This window comes from Ambystoma mexicanum, chromosome 7q, assembly GCF_040938575.1.
Source record: "Ambystoma mexicanum isolate Mex_15411 chromosome 7q, UKY_AmexF1_1, whole genome shotgun sequence".
Lineage (NCBI taxonomy): Eukaryota > Metazoa > Chordata > Amphibia > Caudata > Ambystomatidae > Ambystoma > Ambystoma mexicanum.
The window spans coordinates 19275191-19292367 of NC_090941.1; the positions used below are offsets into that span (position 1 = coordinate 19275191).

Here is a 17177-nt window from a genome sequence, read left to right on the forward strand (position 1 = left end):
TGGATACACACATGCCCAAACCGTTGTCCATTTTACTGGTGATATTATGCAGGTATCTGTGTTGTAGCATGTGCATGCATCTGCTACTGCAGTGCAGAGCCAGTCTGACGGCTAAGGGCAGCAGCAGTCAATGTAGGCATGCCTACAGAAAGGCATTGAAACTGCTGATCTCATGATCTGAACTGCACATGTGTGTGTTTGCTGAATAACCACTTGCCCCATTTAACAAGCGTTTTAGTGCTCGTCTTAGTCTTCATGGCGAGCTGGCTAACGCAGGAAACACTGGTATTGGCTTATGGCCTTGCATGGTTATCCTTTGGGATGCCACAAGCGATGCCCGGTTTATATGCTCTACTTATAGGCCTTACCAGAATGTTGGAATTAAGCAGGCTTCGTACCTCAAGCCCCTATAAGCGCTGTTTCTTTGAACATCACTTTACTGTGGATCTCTCCTGCATCCCTCCCATTTACAAACTATCCAAGTGTGTTATTAGAGAATACAAGATGGCTTCCTTTTATTTCAATTAACATCTTGTGCAACCTGTTCCTATGTACCAGGGAGTTATTTCCCTTATTTGCTACTGTGCTTAGCATGATTATCGGTTTAACTATGATTTGGGTGAAACATGTTGATTATGGTAAGATCTGGTGTAAACTAACATTTGGGGAGATTTCAAAGCCATGATGGTGAACTTTTGGTTCTAGACTGAGAGCACATTGAAAATAGGGTGGCAGCTTTTCATAAGGGAAACAGCTTCCTTTAACATAAGACAACTCTCAGAACTGAACATAATGTCTGTTAGGAAAGATTTCGTAATTGTAGGTAATTTTCCTTCCATTTGGCAACCCCTAAACTTTTTGCTGTTGTTTTACACCTTGTTCTCGACTTTGCCAGAGAAGTGCAGCCTTCTTCTGCACTCCTCTGGGCTTTCGCTCCTTTCTTACGGGGAAACTGACATGCCCTTAAGACAGTCAGTACCGGGAAACGCTGTTTTCCATAGTTTCTTTTATCATGTTGCGGCTTTCGTGCAACATGACACAAGAGGGCACTGTAAGCTAAGTTACAGCTCTCTTGGGTCTCTAGCCTTCTACAGGCCCTAGATACTCGTTTAGGATTGTAATTGATCGGTGCAAGTGGTTCACGGACGGGAATGGTGGCAGCGATCGTTTCTTGTGTTTTGAGCTCCTTTTGGCGTTTTAAGCGCGTTTCTCGCGCTTAACCCAAAATGGTGGCCTGGCTCCCAAAATGGCCAGACCACGAGGCTCCTTTGTCCTGTCTGCTGACCGTCTTGCTCCCTTCACCTTCCCCAGGTCGAGCCGACCCGGGGCCTTCCTTATTTGGGCATGTACTTTCCCGCGAAACACAGATGCTTTCGCGGGCTTCTACATGCCTCGTGTGTGCCTCCAGGATGTGGGCTGGGATGTCTAGTCCCAATACACATCCTGGGTGCCAGAGAGTCTAGGGTGGTGTGAATGCCTGGGACCACCGTGGTCCGTGATTGGTCCACGAATGGTGTGAGTGTTGATGAGCGGATCTCCCATTGGGTCCCCTCCGTTTTGGCGCGAAGGGAACCGTGGATAAGAGGGGGCTGGAAACACCACTACCATGTCGATCTCCTGAGTTCCCACGAACGAAGGAATACAGGAGCCAAGTATCCTTCAACCAAGAGGCTGAACTGAGGAATCGCTGGTGACCCGCTGAAGGACTGCTCCTCTGCACTGCTGTCGGCTTGTGAAACCCTTTTCACCTTTGATCGAACCAGAAGGCCTGTACTGGTACTTCGACCCTTGGAATAGCGGGGACAGCTTCACCATCTCCTGCTCGTAAGCCTTCGGAAGCGTCTCTGGGCCATCCAGCAGACTGACCAGCTTACACCGGAGTCTTGCTCTGTAACCACCGCCAGGTTGTGTAGTATTTCGAGTCCTTGTCACTCTCACACGATTTGTACACTTGCCGTTCCCAGGTCTGAAGTGAGTAGTGTACATTTGGCTCAGATACACACGGCCGCTCCGTTGCCCTGCTGTGGTAACAAACTGTGCGGGTTCCTTCGTTTGGGACTTCTTTTACTCAACTCTACTGCTGCAGACTCAACACGACGACGAGACGTCCCCTGCTCTTCTGAACCTGTCAGCGACTGAAACTGACGCGGAGAAGCCTGGGTCTGCTTGCATCGGGGACCGGTGAGTAGCATAGCTAGGAACTGGTCGCCCTCCTGCAGGAGCCCATAGCTTTTCCCCGCTGTGTCAAAACAGCACCCTTTTCCGTACTCGCGCTCTGCTTCTGCCCACAGTGGAGGCTGCGCTTGAGTCGCGGAACTTGTTCTTCATTTGTGCACTAAACTGAACGGCCTGATTTCCCTCGAAGAGACTCCCCTTTTGCCCGTTGGCACCACCGTGTGGAGGTACTTTTGAGCACAAGGCTCCACTCTTCGCAGGGCTCGGACTTCCTTTTAGTTAGGTGCCTCTGAAGGCGGACTGGGTCTAAGCATTATTTCGCACTGCCTGTTTTCCTTCCCTTTTAGGTGGACTACACATTTCGTGCATCTAACGCTTGAGACTTGTTGTATTTGTATATATATTGTATTGGTATGGTATGTGTTGGTTTACTAGAGATGTATTGTGATTTCTCGCTACGGTCATTGTTTTAAAGGCCTTGGAATAAATGTGTATATATTTTTAATATAACACCTGTTTGGAGTAGTTTGTAAGTGTCCTTGCTTTGTGTGCTCATTGCGGGCTTTCAGTCACCCTCACCCCTCTTGAGACCTAGTCTTGACCGCCGCGATCGCTACCTTGATTGGTCTGGCTCGTCCAGAGGTTACCCTGTTCCAAGTAATTAGGTTGGCCTTCTGAACTTCTGCGCCACCAGGACAGAGTCCAGAAATCCGTCTTAACAATGTCCTTAATCAGTAACCTGTCATACAAAGGATGGGATGCAGAGTAACTCTTACACCAAATAATCAGACCGACTCTGGAAGTTGGCGAAGTCTCGTTCAACTGTTTTAATATCTAATTGTCCAAAAGAGGGAGTTGCAACAGACATCAATAGACGTTCAACCGTGCTCTCAGCGCAAATCACATAAAAAACACTTAAGTACTAAAAATGTGTCATAAGTGACCTCCTACTACGTGGCAATTAAAAACCTATGGGGGATTGTGGTTGGCTCAAGGGGAATATCTAAGTATGCCTTTACTTTATGTAGGTACTGGGATTGTGACAGGACATCTACTGTCAGGTGGACAACTAAAGACTGCCTCTTGTGCAAGTCATCCTCGACACTTATTAAGTACACATAATATTATTGGTTCTTAAGCTAGAAGGCCCTTTGTTATGTAGCCCTCTACAATTGGTTGGCACGCTCATGCCATTCGGCTCACTAGCAGCACATACGTTCATACCCAGGTGCCAGGGTAAACTTGACTTCACATTCCCACCCAATTAGCACCTCATCTCTCATTGTCCATGCCTTCTGCCATGCAGACTGTCTTTGAACTTGGCCTTGCAGTAGGTTCTCTTCTCTGGGAATATAAGGGAGTATGGGCACATGCTTATCACAGTTCTGGTCTGCATGCCCAACTCCTGTTTTCGTCCTTGGGTCGCATGATAGGAGACTGCAATTTAGCTCACTTTCTAGCATTCAATTGTCTTGAATTAATAAACTTGGCACTTGTGGTGTTCCTTCCTTGCACCTTGATGAGGGATAATTCTGCTCATCACATTCACTGTTCTTTGAGGATAGATAACCAGTTCTTGGCTGCCTTCAGCTTTGATACCAGCCAAACCGCTTCACCCTTAGTCTGTGATCTCCAGCTAATTCTTTGCTGCGACACACAGCTCTCGATCCTTCTTTCTCCGTGAGTTTGAACTTACTAAAATTGTGACACCGAAGTTCATATTCTATATAATGGCAGCTTTGCCTTCAATCTATTCACTACGTATAGCCAGCTTCTATGATAACTTAGTCTGCTGCATTGCTGCATCTGTACAATAATAGATGGCTTGCATTTTCTGCAGTATGTCACATGTGTACATGCAATCTTCTTTCCTGCATAAGGATGTTTACTTGATTCGTTATTTCGTCATCAACTTCTATAAGGTCCATACATCTTTTTATCTTCTTAGTGCGTCACTCTCAACTATTGTGATGTAACCAGCTTCTTTCTCCTTTTTTCATATTGCTTCGGAGACCTCTTCCAAGAGTTTGTAATCTCTTTGTGCATCCATCGGGTATGGCTTTCTCAGTGGATACCTTTCCTCGAACACTTGTAGCCATATGGTCATAACTACTGGTGTCAAGCATGGTGTAGTTTCAAGTTTCCAACATACAGGCAGTAGGGCGGGACTTCCTGCAGCGGCATTCAACTGCTCCTCTACAGAAGTATCCAGAGAAAGGCGGCAGCTGCTTTGTACAACATGAGAGGTTGCAGGCATGCAACAATCATGGCTGGGAGGATAGCTCAGGGGCCACGCTTTTGTTTTGGAAGGCAGAGTACGCTGGTTTGAATCTCAGTCCCACGCTTGGACACTGGTCCCCGGTAATAAGTTGTAATAAAATATTATCACTATTCCATGGTTATCTGTTGACCTTCTGCATGCTGTTGATTGTCTGCTTAACTGCATTCCATTTGATATCGGTTTTGTTGCGCATCTGCATTGTGGCCTGTGTGTGTTAACTTACCTTAGAAATAGGAGATATCTCTGTAAACGATGCCTACACATCAACATGCTCCGTGTCATTGGAGAGATGCGCACCCAGGCATGCTTTGTCTACTGCACTCTTAGATTAGTACTCCTGACTGCATAACATCTCGAGTATACACAGAAAGGTTTGGTGCTGTGCTAGTCATTTCTTTGCCTTCTGGGGTATAAGATGCACGTTTTGATACCTTTTATTGGGCTAACTGAAAATAATATGCAGCGATGGACTGGTGGCTGCATTGCTGCATCTCTGCATAATTATTTTAAGTTAATTAAATAGAAGGTGTCAACACCTGCTTCTTGTGTGACTTTATGAAGTACAGCAAAATTACTAGTCCCATAAGGCAAAGAAAAATCAGGAATGGGGAAGTGTTTCACCAACCTCGTGTGGTAACTTGCCACATATGCCAAGAATCAATTAATTAAAATGTGCTTTATAAATCTTATGCTTGATCTTGATCCAGAGATTTTTTTTTTATTATTGCTAACGCTCTAGATCAGTGCTCCATCTTTAGCAAATAAGCCTCGTATACTGATTGGTGTTTTCTTCTCTTTGTTTCTTTCTCTGCAGTGGATTTGCTCGGTTTGTCTGCAGTGTGCGATGCCTTGGAGCAGCACAACCTCAAACAGAACGACCAACTGATTGACATCCTGCAGATCATCAACTGCTTAACCACCATCTATGATCGGCTGGAACAAGAGCACAACACTTTGGTCAACGTGCCGCTCTGCGTCGACATGTGCCTGAACTGGCTGCTCAACGTCTATGACACGTAGGTGCTGCCCCCACGGGCCGCGCGACGCTGAAAGGGTTTAAGGACAGCTGTGGATAATGAGCTGTCACCATTGTAGCAGGATGAATGGCCGTAAGCCGGAAGCTGGCGGTCAAAGTGCGGGTTTCGCAGAGCCAAATGACTTAATGGTTGCACTTAAGGGAATCGATACAGCCCAGGGTTAGGGTTTTCCTGGGTTAGGCTATTGTATTAGGCTGCGAGAGAAGAAGCAGAAAATCGAACGTTGTGAAACACTATGCACGGTGTAATGAGGTCAGTAGACTTTTCTAGAACGTTGAGCTCTTCCGCTTAGAAGCTATTGGCAACATCAGGAGGCTACTGATTTAATTGCCCTGCGTCACGCCACCGTGTGCTCATGGTAACCAGATAAAAGGACGGTCAAGTGGCCGCACTGCTTAGTTTCGCTCTACTTTTGACCATAAAACTTGACTTTTCTTTCCCTTTTCATCGGCTTTGTGGTATAATCCTTGAATCGTGCAAAGTGCTGGCAGGCAGCCAACTCTGATTTGAACTTTCAGTGGTTCTTATTTTAGTCTGCGCAGGTTGTGATGGCTTTTATTCGAGCAACTTAAACATCATAGAAAGTTATTACAGAGCATTAATTTTAAAATGGGTCCAATATCGTCGTCCAATGTTTCCCGTCGTTTTAAAATGAGGTCTAGCATTTATTCTGCAGCTTCCTGATTGGGTAGTTTCCGCAAGAGCAAATCGCAAGCCCCTTTCGAAACAGGTTTGGAATGCATAAGATCCATCTAAATTTTAGTCTCGACAGCGATCGTTTTATGGTCTACTGGAACTAAAAAAAATACCTTCGTCTTTACGTTTTTGTATTTTACAAACAAGAACCGATTCATTTTCAGAGATCTGGTCTGACTTTGAATGGGCCGGTGTGGGCCGAGTTTGACGAGGTGCTGTGTTCTATGTGAAAGATTGCAGTAGCAACCTCAAGGCGCATTTGTGGCAAGGGTAAAAAAAAGCTTCATTTTGGATGGGCCATAGGAGCTGTTATTTCCATTGTTTCCATATCGTGTTTAAACTAAATGCCACAACTGGTTTTCGAGGGGGCTCGGGACTACAAGAATGATGGGAGGATTTCAGATGGGAGTTGGCTCTGGTTCCAGGAGGTGCGAATCGGCACATGGAGGCAGATGGTCGGTCCTCAAAGAAGCGAGAAAGCCTACCTCTTTTGGTGACCACCCTCCTGATTTTCGTGACGCCTAGAACATTGATTATTCTGGGGAAGAAGTCGAAGGAATGTGATGGGCAGGTAGGAAGTCAAGACCAACACCCCTGTGGGCTTTGTAGATGAAGATGATGATGATGATGCAGGCTAGTTTAAATAGTGTTTTCTTGTTACGTGCTAACCAGAGATGAGGGCCTGGGAGATGGGCTCTCATTGATCCATCTGCACGGAGCGGCTTGTAGCAGCATTTTGGACATGATGGGAGTGTTGAATTTGGCACCATTAGAGCCATAGGTGGAGTCTGTCAAGGCAAGAGGATAGCCCTTTTAGAGCAGTGGATCTGTCTGGGAAGGTGAGGAAAGGGGTGTTGCATCAATGTAGTTTGAAATGAAAGAAACTGGGCCTGCCAAATGTGTCCCCTGGGTCTCTGTGAAAGCTTCATTAAGAAGGAACCTTCATCCTTTTACATACATGGCAGGGTGAGTTTAATTGTCCATGGAAGATAGCCAGAAATGTTTGCTCCAGAGATGCTGACAAAAGCCATTGAATAAGTGATTGCATTGGGAGCTTAAGCCAATTCCTGCATACAAGGTTGTTGATGGTTTGTCAAAAGAAAGCAGGGATGGCTCATGTTTGCGGTCGTAATCTCTGTGGTCCATGGTATTGTTTGTTAGAAGTGGGATGACCAATGCTACTTTCAGGAGGTTGAGAAACATGCCACGATACTCAAGATATTGTTTTTGAAGAATTTAGTCTGACTGGGATCAAGATGTGGTCCAGTGGTTCCTGAATTTAAAAATGGATTCTTAAATTGGTGTGTGGGCAAGTGAGTGTAGCAGTGGAGAGAAGGTGGCCTGAAGGGGAGAGTGGATGCCTGGGAGTGTGGGGGTTGATGAAGGGGCAGATACTTTATTAGACATGCTGAGTTGGATGATAGAATGCTTGATTTTAATGAACCAGTGATAATTGTCCTTTTCATTTGCTTGCCCCGTCATTGCAGATGGACTTCACTTTAAATTCACTGAGCAGACTGAGATGGAGGTCCTCCCACAAGCTGTGATACCTGCATTAGTTAATGGCACATGCATGCTTATCTCCCACCTGGCCATGGCTTCACGGGCCACTTGCACCCAGTTAAGCGCTGTATCAAGTCAAGATTTCCCTAGTTTGTGCGATACATGTTCTCCTTTTAAGAAGTTAACTTTTTCCTTCTTAAGGAGTTAGAACCGTCAAGGCATAGTGAAGCACAGCAGTGTTTCTAGAAACACTGCTGAAGCTCCACTGCTTGCTTCTTGACTGCTCCCCCTCCCTCTCTTTTCTGAGCCACCATGTCCATCCCCTCCTCCCCACCCATGCTGCCTACTGCTTCAGCTCATTCTTACTCCTGGCCGTCAAAAGACACAGGAAAACACTGCCTCCTGACATGAAAAAAAATAGAACTACTATCACTTGGTTTAAAGATGACCTGAAACTCCATCTCTTCTCCCTTGATGGCTACACTGACCCTACCCTGCAAAAAGTCCACCCGTTGATACCCACTGTACATCACGTATAATTATTCTTACAGCAGTATTATATTGTTTGATTCTATATCTATTCATATATACAAGGCCTGCGGTAGCGGGCATATAGTTATGGTTAAGTTGCTGAACTCATATGAAGAGAACTTTTTGGGAGGCTTATAACTTTGCTCCCCCTTGACAAATCCTTACCAAACCCTGAAAAAACGGTATATGGCTTGGTCGGCGGGGGGGGTCGGGGGTGCAAAATTATAGGGAGGTCCTAAAATTATTATTTTTTCCATAGACATCCTACAGCCCAAGCTGCTGGACGGATTTTCACTAAATTTGCACCAGGAGCGGCGGTTGGGATGTGAAAGCTGCTTTTGGAAATTTGGTGTAAATCCGCCCAGTAGTTATATTTTAAAACGACCAAATAGTAGTTAAAAAAAAAAATTGTGATATCGGGGTTTGGTCCGCGACAGGTATCCAAATGGCCTAGAGGGTGCCGTGATGTCCACGGACATCGGGCATGCCCACTGATTGGATGGTGAAAAGCGTGAAGTGCGTCAGATTTTTGGAAACGCCCTCCATGTTGGATTCGCAGACACAAACCCCAGAAATTCGCCAGTTATGGTAAGCTAAGCAACCATAACTCACGCCGCCACCGTGCACTGCTAAGACTAACACTGAGGACATCAAAGATGACATCACAAATGTCATTGATGACATCACTGATGACATCACATGTGAAATTCATTTTGATGAAAAGTCCCTACAAGGGGTTGTGTTTATAATGTTGTTAACAAGATGTCAGAGGTGATTGTGCAATGTTAAACATGTCATAACTAGCTAGCAATTCAAGGCTTACTAGACACTTGTGCTAGTACAAACAATACATATGAAGACCCCCAATGCATACAAATCAGAGGCACATACAGGCAAACTAAAGGAAGGAAGAAAGAAACAGCATCATTAGAAAATGTTAATAGCATTCAAGTTTATCTTCATGTATACAAATGAATTGTGTGTTTAAAGCCTGCCTATTGCCCCATGTACATGCACCATGAGCTGAGACCAAACCCTAAGGAAAGTACTTTAAGAACATAGGACAAGGTTAACCTAGAGCACCTTTTGAATTTTAATATTCTCACTGTCGGTGAAGAAAACCACCTGGCCTGGATATGTCAGTGAAGAAAAACAAGCGGGCCAGAAATGTGATGTCATCAATGCCATTTGTAATGTCATCTTTGATGTCTTGATGTCCTGGGTGTTAGTCTTAGCAGTGCACGGTGGTTTCGAGAGTTATGGTTGGTTAGCTTACCAAAACGGGTGAATTTCTGGGTTTTTTTGGTTTTACTTGCAACCATAACGTTGATATGTTTTTATTAGTGCAACTTAACCATAACGTCCCTTAACAACATTTTTTCATTGAATTTTATAGGTTTGTATTGGTGCAACTTAACCATACCATCTCTTTAACAACTTTTTTTTCAGATAATTCCATTGGTTTTTACCAGTGCATGCTATTTTCCTAATATCATACCTAACCCTATACTGCAACGTTTTTGTCCAATTTACACCAATTCACCTTAAAGCTCTGCTATTTCCCACCTTCTAGCATCATTTTTAACACTTCTATACTTTTTCCACTGTTTTTGCTTTCGTCGATGTCCACGAACGTCTGACGTCATTGTGGACCTTGCGGACAGTGCCACGTGACAATGCGCTTGCGCGTGGAATGATGGCATGTCCATGAACGTGTTTGCACTTCGCATTCGGGTCCTTGCTTTGAGGACAGTTCAGAACTGCATTTTCTACTGATCTAGGAACTTCCAAGCTCAAAAGTTAACCTCGCACTGCTCCTACACCTATACTTACTCATCATCCATTAACGATCTAGTACAAAGCACATACTTGGAAGAATAGTAGCAAAACTGCTATTTATCTTAAAAATGGCATCAGCTATTGCCATCCCTCCTCCCCAAGAGCCACCACCAGCTGGAGGACCCACACAACAAAAAAAGTGCAGTAATTCCAAAGACAATGAAGAGGACCAAGAAGATGAGGAAGAGGAAGCGCCTACCTCTACCAACCAGAGAGAATCATGGGTGTGGCAAATGTTTACCACTGTTGGGAATGTACCAAAGACTAAAGCTACAAAAGTAAAATGCACTGAGTGCAAGTCACATACTACCTGGACATTACTCCTACGGGACCACCTGCATGCACCGCCACACCAAATCAACTATCGCAATGCTCTCAGAAAGATTATTCCTGTTTTAGCAAGTAGTAGGCTGTCTTCTTCCACATCATCTTCCTCAACCAATACTGTAACCACACAGCCTACTTTTGTGGGACACACAATCCCAACAGCTACTTTGCAAGCAATAAAAGAGGCTGTTGATCCATATCTTTGGAAGACAACAGTCCTCTGTATGTACTGCAACACACCACTCTGCAGGGGGAAGCAATTTCGATGTGCGTTTGAAGCTGTAATGGAGGAGCATGAGAAACACTGCCCACTTAGAAGTAACAAACACGCAACATCTTCCCCTGTCCACCTGCCCCTCCTCACCTTATGTTCTAACCTCTCCTGCAAACATTTTTTTAAATCAACCATTTGAGAGACGCACGCAGTCAGAGTGAGGCATGCACAAAGGTAATGGCTATTTATTGAAGAAGTCAGAGTCGCGCAGACACGCTTGGCCACATTGATTTGCTGAAAGAGCCGCTGGGTTCAGACCCAGGTTTAGATGCCCTGTTGGACAACAATAAACCGCCCTAAAGACCTCCAAAGAAAAATAGTCAATGGCAGAACCAAGTGAAACGGATGTAAGGCAGAAACAACGATGGCCACTACAGACCCAAAATCCCAATGACTCCCAAGCCAAACAGAAGCAAGGAGGCAATCATAGTTACGTCACAGCGACCAGTGTGAAACCCAGAAATGGCCACAAAGAGCTAAAATGGAAATATAGGTACGAGAGAGAGTCACGGAGTAAGACCTCCGCAGCCCCCCCATTGACAGCTCTACAGGTGGAAATTTAAAGATCTACAAATCCACACCCACAGAGTCACAGAGCCAGCTAAAGAGAAAACGGCTGCGGATATCAGTCTGTACAGGGATACTGTCTCCCTTACTAGAAATGTTAACCCAAGCAGCGTTTCGTTGCTAGTGTCTCCAAATCACTTTATTGACTCCCCCTTTCATCTATGCTGCAAACCAAGGATTTTATGCACGCCGCACCTTCAATGTCAGCCGTACATAAATCACCTATTTGACTCAGCATCTTGCATGCAAACTTTACGCAATGCACTTCATGTACACAGTGTCCTGTGCCTCGGTTTCTTATGAATGGGAGTCATCCGCTCTCTCTGCGTCCATCCACGCCCCCCATCTCACAATGATAAAACATTACAGCAAGTGGTTCTATTTAGATTCATTGAATTTTAAAAAGTGCATTATTACTTACTGTCCTTTACCGCAAGCCTCTATATCCCTTTTGAAATCGGCATATTGCTCGACCCATGTAACGTGCGTTCTCATCCATCTCCAAAAAAGCTGAAAGGCTGAGTCGACTTTGCAGGATGCAACTCTGTGACCTGAGGTTCTTAGTGTGCACTCGTCCTACTTGGTTGCCTTGCACAACATTTTATTTTTGTATTCAAACTCCAATGTAATGCTTGTTGATCTCATTACATACATTTTTCACATTTTGAATGTCGAGAATTATGTTGTGATTAGTGGTGTAGGGCACTGAGTGGGTGAAACTTGCCACATTAACATTTGTTTTCACAGGTTGGACTTTATTAGACAAATGAGTAGAGTTTGAAATTATAAGATGCAGTTTAATGCATAGTGTGATAACATGAAAGTAATGTTTAGGGACTTCTAGTGAGGATAACATGTGCTTTTGTCTGAAATGTTATAATGTGTATGGTTGTGGTTGGTTTGTTTTGGCTTCCCCATTTGGAGATGAGTAGTGAGGAGTGTGATGAGGTGGTTCGTTGAACACAGGCGTCTTGTGCGGTGGTGACTCTGGGACACGTTGAGTGTTTTTCTGTTGGCTACCCGGGTATTTGGAGTACCCTGCCGTGTTAAATGGGACACATGTGGAGTGCTCAGCCAGTGAGCTGTGAGTAAATGGTTTGTGTGTTGTGTGGGAGCCTAGCGTTTGCTGATTGTGTAGTGCACTGCGTGATGGGCAGATGTGGTGTGGGTCTGGTAGTATGATGTTGTCGAAGGGTTATGAAGTGCTATCCTTTCTGATGTTGTTGGTGTCACTCCCTTACTCGGTAGAAAAAGGGAGAGGCATTATATGGTGCAGAAATTGTCCCACTGGGCGAGGACGGTCGTAGGGTTTGTGCGGGTGTGTTGTTGTTTGGTTCAGTCCTAAATTTGAGGGATGTACATGTGTTGCAATGGTATGTGTGTATGTCTCTTGCTTTGTGGTGTTGTCTTGTTGTGTTGAGGGAGAAGATATGTTGTGATTAGTCTTCCCTGGACCCTGTCCTGAATGCATGGAATGTTGGGAGTGATTGGTGTAGAATGCAGAGTGAGAGAATGTTGCATAATGAGCGTGTTCGATGGATGTCAGTTGAGAGGATGTGACTACTGAGAGAGGATGCCGGTGGATGATTTCCCTGTTTTATACTTACCTGATCCTTCACTGTCCTTAGAAAGTGTCATGGCGTCAAGCAACATGAGTTGAACTCTTTTGTTTGACCCTTTAATTGACACGCTGTTCAACATCCGAACTATTTATGGACATTTAAAATACTAAAATTAAGGACTAATTGGAGAACAAGTGACTCTAAACCTATATGGGAAAATAGAAGTAACAAAAAGAAGTACGTAGCCAATATGTTCTGTCTCCGGTTCCCAGCGCAAAGTAGTTATGCACAACCCTATGCACTTTGTTTAATATAATGGCAGTTTAGGATAAAGCAGCAAGCGCCAGTAGCATTAAAACATCTAAAACGAAATCATGTGTTTTTTCTGCTTTATCAAATGCTCAGGACTGCAATCATTTTTTTCTCCTTCTGTGTTTAATATCCATAGGGGCCGAACAGGAAGGATCAGAGTTTTGTCTTTCAAAACCGGCATTGTTTCTTTGTGTAAAGCACACTTAGAAGACAAGTATAGATGTAAGTACTTTCAGCTATCAAGCATGTGAACTGATCTTGTTTTCTGCCCCTTTGCTTGCAAGTTATTTTATGCTATACATTGTGAAGCATATGTAGCACTCATTAAAAAAATAAAAGAAATCATGAAATTTCAGTGGGTTCTGTTCGCTGCTGATTGCAGATCATTGTCCATGGGATAATGTGCGAACGACGAATGTTGAGTAGAGAATATTGCTTCCCTACGAGAGAATGCAGTTCACTGCCACATGTTGTAAAATGTAGGAAGATTTTTTATTTTTTTTTATTTTATTGTGCATTTTGTAAGGCGCTTATACATCAAGTAAATTGTGTTTCAAAGCGCCCACAGGGCAACGGGATGAGAACAAGGGAATGAAAGGCAAATATAATAACAATGAAGAGAAAGAAAGAGGCGGTCCTACTAGTCCTTGTGAGTATTCAGAATGTGCAAGAGCAGAGAGCGAGAAGGGACGAGGGAGGGGGGTAAGTTCTAGGAGTTCCACAAAGGGAAGTGCTAGGCAGTAAGTGGCAAGCAGCTAGGATATGAATACAAATGCAATTTCATGTATTTTCACCTCGATTCTGTGATAATAAAATCTGTCAATTGATATATTGGTAGTCTTCGCCACGTTACTAAAGCGAGAGCTATTTGGGAGTCTTCACATTGTGGTTTCTGCAATGTGGAATTCATAGACTAGGTACTGTGAGGCTTCAGCAGAATCTATGTAGCCTCTCCCACCCATGGATCTATCATCATCCTTTGGAAACGCCCAGCATAAGGTGCTCTTATGTCCAAAATGAACCTTATTTCAACAGCTGACGACTTGAGAGGAGAGCACTCAGAAGTTTAGGGCCACGCATAACTTCCTGGAAATGAGCAATGAATACATTTCCAGTGTAGGTGGTGTGATGAAGGGGACTGCCTGTGGAATAGCAGAAAAATCTCACCAGACATTAGTCTTGGGTTTCACAAAGAGCGAGTGAGCAGCGGCAGAGAAACCAGCCACTGGAGCCACACAGAGTCACAGATGTAGTCCTGATCAGTGGGCACACAAAGAAGATCAGGCTGGGAGATGAATGCTGAAACGCGGTGGGAACAAGGATTCACAGGCAGATATCAGAAGCAGGAGAGAAAAGCCAGATGAAAACACTGTACCAATGGAGAAGTGCCAGGGGGCAGACCTGAAGGGGCGAAGGAAATGCAAATTGAAAGAAACGCTGTACACTGGAACTTAGAGTGGAATGTCCTAAAGTCCATTGAGGAAGTGACGTTTCATAGAAACAGCAGTTGTTAAGTGGACTCCAATTCCCACAACCACCGAAGTACTGTGACCAGGAGGATGCAGAGCAACAGCAACAGGAGCCACTCAATGAGGGTACTAGCACTCACAAAACACTTATGAGCAGGACATTTAAAAATGAAAGCTCAACTAGGGGAAGAGGCTCAGGAGAAGACATTGCATCTTCCTGGAAGGCATTCGGAAGCTGGAAGCACGAGTCGGTGTGGCGCAGCCAAAGAGCTCACCAGCAAGAAGGGAAAGAATCGTTGCAAGAGAAAGCAGGGTCGCAGAAACGCTAGGCACCACGAGATGATTCCTGGGTGTTTCGGCAGCTGGAGAACGCAGGGTTATCCTCACTGGAACCTCAAGGGGAATAGAAATGCAGGAGCAGAGCCACAGGAGTAGGTGGAAAGATGGCAAGGCAATCCAGAGTGGAAGGCGAGCGGAAGAGCCGTGCCGCGTAAGTGCGAAAGGGACCTAAAACGCCAGGCATGCTAAGTGGGCAACCTTGGGCATTTCGGCGACCATGGCAAACACGATTTGAAGTTTGTAATCCCATGGAAACAAACAATAAGAAGATTGATGAACCAAAATGGCAGAATATTAATGCAACCCCTGACAAAAGTATGAATGCATGGAGTGCCGATATGGGGGAAATTGACCGTGAACATTGAAAACATTAGAAATACCGAATCAAGGAAAGAAAATACAATTGTGAGTGTAAAGAGAAACTGTGAAACAAATATGGAAATGAGCTGGCAAGGAAGTATACCAGGCAGTTGCAAGTACTTGAGAAGTCCTGACAGGGGAGTATACTGGGAGAATTGCAAACCTACAGAGAAGGCCCAAGAAAAGGACAGTTTTTGTTTGGTTGCAAAAGGAAGGAACTATATAAAGAAGGGAACCCACACAGCTAAACAGCTTTGTACCGAACAGGATTGTTGTGGGCCAAGGAGAGACGCAAAGAACTGTTAGAACAACAGACATTGCCATCCCATTGATGAATCCAGGGCAGGGGAGCCAACCTCTGGAACTAGGGTTCTGTTGACTTGGAGAACATTTATGATGGAGCGGTAAGGTTTTCATTTACGAACAGTTTTGCAAATACCAGGTTGAATACATTGCCCTTCTCACTTTATTTTGTTTGTAGTGTAAGGGTCAGGATAGAAAGATTTGGACACAAGTATGGCTTTTGAGTTATGATATCCTGACAAAGATAGTTCCTTAGTATTTGGTTCTAGGTAGGGAAACATCGCTTTAACCAAAAACATGACAACTTTGTGTCCAACTTCCATTTCTGGCCCCTCACACCCTCCATTTCCCATTGGCTGCTGCGCCCACATAACACTCAGTTCCTGTCTTTTCCCCAGGAACAAAGTGAGCGTCTTTATATCATCCCATCTCCCTCTTCTCCAGAATGGATTTGCTGTCTCTTGTGGTTTCCCTGCGGTTTTTCCAGTGTGCTCTGGGTGTGAAAGTAATGTATGTGCTCCTATGAGGTGTTGGTTGCTGTTGGAATGTTGTAAAGCTTGTGGTTCGTCTTGGTTGCCGTGTTTCACTCTTCGCTGTTTGATCGTTTTTGGTCTCATTGGCTTCTCCCAGGTGGATCGTGGGAGATTAAGTTCTGAAATGAAACAAAGAAAACCATGGTCAAACTGTTTTGAGAGAGATTGGGAGATCTAGTGTAGTACCATTGATAATATCTATTTATTTTTCCATTTATAAAGCGCACTAAACCCGAGGGCATCAAGGGGCTATTACATAACCAGTTACTCTTGACAAATGAGGCACGTTTTTGTTTTTGGGGGTGTCTGATGTCCACCAAACTGTCTTTCTCCTCAGGGGCAAAACTGGCTTGGGATTGTCTTCTGGTGGGTTTCCCCTTCACGTTATCCTTATCACAATAGATCTATTGAAACATAAATACTTTTTACTATAAATAAATAGCAAAAAGTTCAAATCAACACTTTGTTGGATGCATAGATATTTTAGAAGTCATTTATATTTATATATATTGTATAGAAAAGGGCCCAGGCATGCCCTTCCCACCCCTAAAGCTAAATATGACTTATACATAACGACACACTCAATCTATTAAAATGTTACTGGCTGAGGACAAAAAGGGATCCTTAGTGATCAGTCAAATACATTTAGTTCAGCAAACGTGTGAAGTGTCCTACCAATAATGTTGGCCTCATTACACCTGGCTCTGTAAAAAAAAAAGTTGGGTTCTTGTTGCTGCCATTAGTTGGATAGAGGGAGAGCAAGATGCAGAAAATTGTAGTTTTGATGAGTGCAGGTTAGGAGCACTAGAAAATACTTAAGTGGGTACCACCAATTATTCAAAACAATGTAATTGTCTTATAGGGATTGTATTTGATGATTTCCAAAACCTCAAGTGCACTATTCAGGAACTGAATATATGCAAATACTGATGGAACCCCACAAGTGTTGTTGGCGCCATTGGAGTAAATACTACTGCATTTCAATACATTAGCAACCAAATAAATATCATGGTTTTCTTAAACCGTATCTGTTATTGCTGTTGTCCATTTCACTGTTGTTAAAGTGGCA

At 44.2% G+C, this 17177-nt stretch overlaps 1 protein-coding gene across 12 annotated transcripts in view; it reads left to right on the forward strand.

Annotated features, from left to right (window-relative positions):
* The window catches only part of DMD (dystrophin), a 7616828-nt gene that overhangs the window by 7264329 nt on the left and 335322 nt on the right, over nucleotides 1-17177 (forward strand). For all 12 annotated transcript variants that reach the window (XM_069639082.1, XM_069639084.1, XM_069639079.1 and 9 more), the window contains 2 exons: nucleotides 5271-5472; nucleotides 13241-13326. In XM_069639082.1, the coding sequence (XP_069495183.1) occupies nucleotides 5271-5472; nucleotides 13241-13326 (288 nt within the window). The remainder of the gene's footprint in view (nucleotides 1-5270; nucleotides 5473-13240; nucleotides 13327-17177) is intronic.